Raw genomic sequence first — 6510 nt, 5'->3', positions numbered from 1 at the left:
CTGTCTCCTTTCACAAATACAATTTTTAAGTTGATTCTAAAACATCCCTTTGTAATTTGCTATATAGTAAGTCATACTTTTTCAGTACAGCTAAGTATCAGACAGCCTAAGGAAATGAAAATTAAAATAAATCCTTATTTTTGGAATGGACAGGGGGAATATATAATGTTTCAGCTAAATAATATCTGAAGAAACATAACTATTAAGATGTGATAAAGCGGGGTGGTCGTTATACAGTGTTCATTATTTTATTCTGTACATTTTGTTTGAAATATTTGAACTAATTAAAGATAAAAGTACTTATTGTGGTAGGGAAAACATAACATGATTGTGGTTAGAGTACAATGATCGCTGTGCAAGTAGGCAAGGTTCATGGACATTTTTATTTTACTATTATTTTTTTATGGTTTAACATTTAAAAAAATATTTATTGTTCAGATTATTACAGATGTCCCTCTCCCTGCTCCTACAGAGCTCCCTCTACCCAGTTCCCACTCCACCCCAGGCCCTCACCACCCCATTGTCCATATACATAGGTACTGCATATATACATATAAAATCTTTGTCCAATCTCTCCCAACACTCCCCATATCCCCTTCACCCTAGAATTGTCAGTCCGCTTTATTTCCATGACCCCATGATTCTCTTACATTCACCAGTTTATCCTGTTCATCACATTTTTTATTCATTTGATTTTTAGATTCACTTGTTGACAGATATGTATTTGTTATCACTTTGTTGTTCATAATTTTTTTTATCTTTACTTTTTCTTCTTCCTCTTCTTAAAGAATACCTGACAACATTTCATATAATACTGATTTGGTGGTGATGAACTCCTTTAGCTTTTTCTTATCTGTGAAGCTCTTTATCTGACCTTAAATTCTAAATTATAGCTTTGCTGGGTAATCTTGGTTTTAGGTTCTTGCTATTCATCATTTTGAATATTTCTTGCCATTCCCTTCTGGCCTGCATAGTTTCTGTTGAGAAATCAGCTCATAGTTGTATGGGTACTCCCTTGTAGGTAACTATTTTTCTCTTGCTGTTTTTAAGATTCTCTTTTTGTCTTTTTCCCTTGGCATTTTAATTATGATGTGTCTTGGTGTGGTCCTCTTTGGATTCCTCTTATTTGGGGTTCTCGGCACTTTCTGGACTTTCACCAAGTAGGGGATGTTTTCTGGTATTATTTCTTCAAATACGTTTTCAGTATCTTGCTCTCTCTCTTCTTCTGATACCCACATAATTCAGATATTGGTACACCTGAAGTTGTCCCAGAGGCTCCTTACACTATCTTCATATTTTTTAATTCTTTTTCCTTTTTGCTCTTCTGGTTGGGTGCTTTTTGCTTCCTTGTATTTCAAATCTTTGACTTGGTTCTTAGGATTCTCTAGTCTACTGTTGAATCTGTATATTCTTTATTAGTCAGTGTATGCTTAATTTTTAACTGGTCCTTTTCTTTTTCTTTTTTTTTTTTTTTTTTTTTTTTTTTTTTTTTTTTTTTTGCATTTTCAATAAAATCCTTGAAGGTCTAAGTTCCTTGGAGCTTTCTAGAAAATTCTTGAGTAACTTTATAACTGTGGTTTTGAACTCTATATCCAGTATTTTGCTTTCTTCCATTTCTTTCATTTGTGATATGTTTCTTTGTCTTTACATTTTGGCTGCTTCCTTGTGTCTGTTTCTATGTATTGGGTAGCTGCCTAGTCTCCTTGAGTTGATAGAGTGGCCTTATGTTGTAGGTGTCCTATAAGGCCCAGTGGATCAGCCTCCCCAGTCACCTGAGGTGGACACTCTTGGTGCACCCCTTTGTGGGTTGTGTGTACAGCCTTGTTGTAGTTAAGTCTTGATTGCTGTTGGTATAACTAGGAGGAATTGACCTCCAGGCCAATTGGCTATGTCTACAGTGGAAGAGCTGTGTCTACAGTGGAAGAGCTGCTGTGCAGGAGAAACCCTTATGCGGCAGGACTTGCTTCAGTGGGGCTTTCATGCTGAGTCTGCCCCTTGAGTAGTGTCACTTATGGATGTAAAGAGTTGTATTTGGTATGGTCTCACACTGACCACAGGCTACATTGACTCTTAGATCTCCAAGGAGATGCAGTCAGCCACTGCCTGGGGCCACCCAGCAGGAGCTATAGAAGGATCTGCAAATTTCTCCTCTTTGTATCATGTTTGAAATTATCCAGATGTGGCCCAACTGTGAAGCAAGGTAGGCCGCTGCTGGTGCCAGCCTTGGGCCTTCTTTTGATAGCTTTGAGGCTCCCTGACCCAGCTGCAGCTTGTTTGACAAGTTTTAGGCTGAGAAAGGGAAGGCCATTCATATGCAAAAGTTGCTGTGCATAGCTTGGGTGGGTTGTAAATTGGGTGGGAAAGGGTCTCAGGGAATCTCCAGGGTGAAGCAAACAGCAATAGCTGCCAGCCAGCCCTGCACCAGTGAGCACTCTGTCTGAAAGAAAATTGCCCCTGTGTTCCTTCCCAGATGCCTAACAGTCCAGTTTCTTCCTGTATATGTCTGGGTCCCCGAGAGTCTCGCCCTGCATTGGAATTCAGAGCAAGCGGGAGCTTTTATCTCCCTCCTGATTAAAAAAGTGGCACACCCAGGTGCAACCCTATTTCGTGCCTCTGCACCTCCTACCAGTCTCAATGTGCTTTCTTCTTTACCTCTCTAGTTGTAGTGCTTCCACTCAGCTAACTTCCCCACAGTTATGGATGATAGTTCTGTATTTTAGTTGTAATTTTGATGAGGTTGTGGGAGGCAGAAAGGACAAGAGTTACCTATGCTGCCATTTTCAAGCTGAACCTTCATTAAGATTTTAAAATTGATTCTTTTAGAGAGGGTGAGGGAGAGAAACACTGATCAGCTACCTCCTGCATGCCCTCTACTGGGGATACAGCCATCAAATTGGGCATGTGCTCTGTGGGGTACTAAACCAGCAAACTTTTCCTGCAAAGGATGTTGACCAACTAAGCCACACCAGCAGAGTGATAGTTTCATTTTAAAGATCTCATTGGAAAATGCAGGAACATACACACACAACACATAAGGACTGCTTTGAAAAGGATTTTTAAAAACAACTGTCAGGACAGATGTACACACTTTGTACACACACACACAGATGTACACACTTTATGTATGTATTTTAATAAACATCACATTTAATTAATTATTCAAAGTGTGTATATACATTTTTTAGAACTATATATATTTAGAAAACATTTCACTAAAACTAGTTAATAGGGATTTTTATGTTGTACATATATTAAAAGGAGACTAATTTTCAAACTTTCAGAGTTTGTTTATTTACAAAGAAAAACATACAAAATGATTCTAATAAACAAAGCACTCTATTCCTACTTTTAAAAAAAAAAAATATATATATATTTTTAAATGATTTCAGAGAGGGAGAGGGAGAGACAGACAGAAACATCAATAATGAGAATCACTGACTGAGTCCACAATCTGGACATGTGCCCTGACCAAGAATTGAACTGTGACCTCCTGGTTTGTAAGTCAACACCCAACCACTGAACCACACTGGCCGGGTCCAATTCCTACTTTTGTAGTGGGGCGGGAAAAGGAAAATGTATACGATACACAATTGTCATGGCCTGTATTGATTAATTTTGCAAATTAAATTGACAAAAACTATAAAAATCTAAACTTTAGAGTGCTAATGTTGTCAAGAGACATGTATGTCTACATTTATATAAATTTAGTCTATAACCATATAATTTTTTTTGCACCCTTTCCTAGTACATTTGACTTTCATCACCCCCTTGCTGCCCCATCTCTAGTGTTGTGGAGCACCTGTGCCCTAGTCCTTTGCCCCCCATACATGTGCTAATCCACTGAGATGTACCTGAAAACACAGATTCCAAGGAATGGGTACCTGACACATGGCTTCAACTTCTACTAAGGAGAGGGGGCCTGAATGTGTTCCTAGCCTCCATTCACTCCTTTACTTGTATTCCCACTAGGCCTGCTTTGCATCCTTAGGAGATTCACAGGAAAGAGAGAGGCAGACTCTTTGTGCCACAAGATGACTGGAACCAGCAAATAAGTGGGCATTTCTCCATCCCTGTGGTGCTGCTGAGAGAACACAGGCAGGTTGGGCAAGTTAGGGCACTAAACCTACAGCCCAGGTGGAAGGAGCTGAGGTGGGGAAGCATTGGGAGCAACTGGGTGGTTGCTGTGGTCAGCAGTTCAAGGTCTAATGATCTTCTGATAAATGCCCACATGATCATTGGGCCCAACAGCACATCCCAGCATTAAAGGTCTTGACTGAGCCACCCCACAGGATTCTTGGGTAATGTGCATAAGGGCTCCCCTCGTGGGTGCACATGGTGTTCCTCTAGGCCAGAGCCCTAGGCATGGCTACTCTGTGCTGTATGAAAACCCCATCCCCAAAAGGGTTCTGCAGGTAAAAGGTGCCTATCTTGTCCTTACAGACACAGTACAAGAAGATAGGGCTGGTGTACCTTCAACCAGGTCCCCAAAGAAAAATGATTGAGGGACGGAAGGATGCTGTTTAAGGGCCAAATCTTACTCAGATCCCTTCTCAGTCTTGCCTTCCCCAAGCTTCTGAGTTTATCAGACTGGAAACTTTCTGAAAGAAATTCCTGGGAACCTTTCAGGACCAGGACCAAGACCAGGTAAAAGAATGTCAGTAAAAAAACAAACAAACAAATAAAAAAAAACCAACCCTTATCTAAAACTGTTGCTGTGCACTATTTCCCTTACCTCTGGGCTGCACTGTCACCTCTGAACATGAACCACCCCCCCCCCCCCCCCCCGCCCAGGGGACAGAGTGGGTCCACCATAAGCCACTTCCTCCTACAGAAAACTGGTTACTTGTTCAAAGACTCTCTTCCAGAGTAATATGTCCACCTCCTGGAACCCTGAGGCTTTCTTCTCCTGGTCGCAGCTGTGCCATAAATTCTATAAAACTATGTAACTGGGCCAAAAATGAGTGGAAGGATGGAAGTTATTGGCTTTTGGGGGCCTCTTGGGACCAAGTCCTTCATATTCAATACCTACCACAGTATGTGTTCTATAACATTTAAATAATGGTTGCATAAAATTGAAGTAACAAGAAGCTCAAAGCAGAAGAAAAGTTTTAGGAGAGAGAAGTATGTGAGCATGCATGGGGCAGGGTTATTCTGTGGCCACGTTGGGTCTGGAGCCCTCACTACTGCCAGAATTTCTTTGAACCGCTATATGTCTTTATATACAGAAGCCTTGGAGGTCTAAGAGACCTCCCCACCTGGAGGGAAGTATCTAGAGGATGGGGTATGTATCTGGACTATGTGTGAGTGTAGAGAGGCATGATAGCACAAAGGCTATGGGTTTCATTCTCAGTCTTCAACTTACAAGATCCCTCCCGGGGCAGATACTAGGCCCAACCTGGCTGGGCCCTACCACTTAGGAGCAGACTCCAGTCCTAGCAGCTCCCCTCCCCCAGGGACCACTCACATTTTTTTTTTACACAGATAATTCATGTTCAAAGTTGAAAAATGTCACCATCACTCTTTATTGAAAGCCAGCACAGCAACAGCCCTGTTCTCTCCAGGCAGTGGCACATGGGCATGGGGCTCCAACTCCCGTCCAGGAAACAGTGGGAGCCTGGCCCCACCATCACTCTTCAGGGCCAGCACCCTCCTCAGTGCCTGGGTTGCTCACTCAGGTTTGTTCAAACTCCTGTTCACAGTAGCCTACACTGAGGGGCTGGGCTTGAACACCTCGTCTGCAAGAGGACATGTAGAAACAGGATGAGATGAGCCATTAAGAAGGGGATCATCTCAGAAGGTGTCTTAGGCCCCCAAAACACCTCACCACAATAGAGTATTCCTTTCCCACATTTCAGTGTATCACAAACTGTCACTATCTACCAGTATTGGATTCTCACCTCCAGAGATTCTTACTTGGGGTGGGGCCAAGGGTTGGCAAGAATCTGCATTCTGAACAAGTGTTCCAGATAATTCTGATACAGGGATACCCAGGAACTTTGGGGAGCACCTCCATATTTCTTTTAAATTTTATTATTTCCCAAATAATTAGAGACCATTTTATTACTCTGTGAATATTAATAGTCCTAGTCAAACATTTCATTTTCAACAATCCGTTCTATCTATAGAATCTAAAATATATACATGCTTTTGCTGTATTAACAATGTGAACTAATGCGCACTCTGCATATTCTATAAGATACTATTGATTTTCAAAGGGATGTGAATAAATATTAATTTGGTAGTAAAGTTTTGTTAGGTACTGAGCTTTTTTTATTAAAAAATTTTAATGTTGACATAATTACAGGTATCCCCATTCCTCCCCCTTTGCCCACCTCCACCCACCCTTAAGTCACACTCCTTTGGCCTTTGGGGAATGCCTATTTCTTCTGAAGTTTATTTTATTTAAATTTTTCTTTTGATTGATTTAGAGAGAAACACTAACTTGTTGTTCTACTTATTTATGTATTCACAGGTTGATTCTTATATGTGCCCTGACGAGGGATTGAACCC

The 6510-nt window shown here is 41.1% G+C and overlaps 1 protein-coding gene across 1 annotated transcript in view; it reads right to left on the bottom strand.

Moving 5' to 3' along the window:
- Nucleotides 1–1448: 1448 nt before the first annotated feature.
- Nucleotides 1449–6510, bottom strand: part of HEXA (hexosaminidase subunit alpha) — a 42714-nt gene continuing 37652 nt past the window's right edge. The window contains exon 14 of the mRNA XM_084898006.1: nucleotides 1449–5735. Within this exon, the coding sequence (XP_084754132.1) occupies nucleotides 5672–5735 (64 nt within the window). The 3' untranslated portion in view covers nucleotides 1449–5671. The remainder of the gene's footprint in view (nucleotides 5736–6510) is intronic.

The sequence above is a fragment of the Pipistrellus hanaki genome (assembly GCF_964339955.1).
Source record: "Pipistrellus hanaki genome assembly, chromosome: 1".
NCBI classification, from domain to species: Eukaryota; Metazoa; Chordata; class Mammalia; order Chiroptera; family Vespertilionidae; genus Pipistrellus; species Pipistrellus hanaki.
Note: the sequence above shows the minus strand (reverse complement) of the source record. Positions and strands in the feature narration are given on the sequence as shown.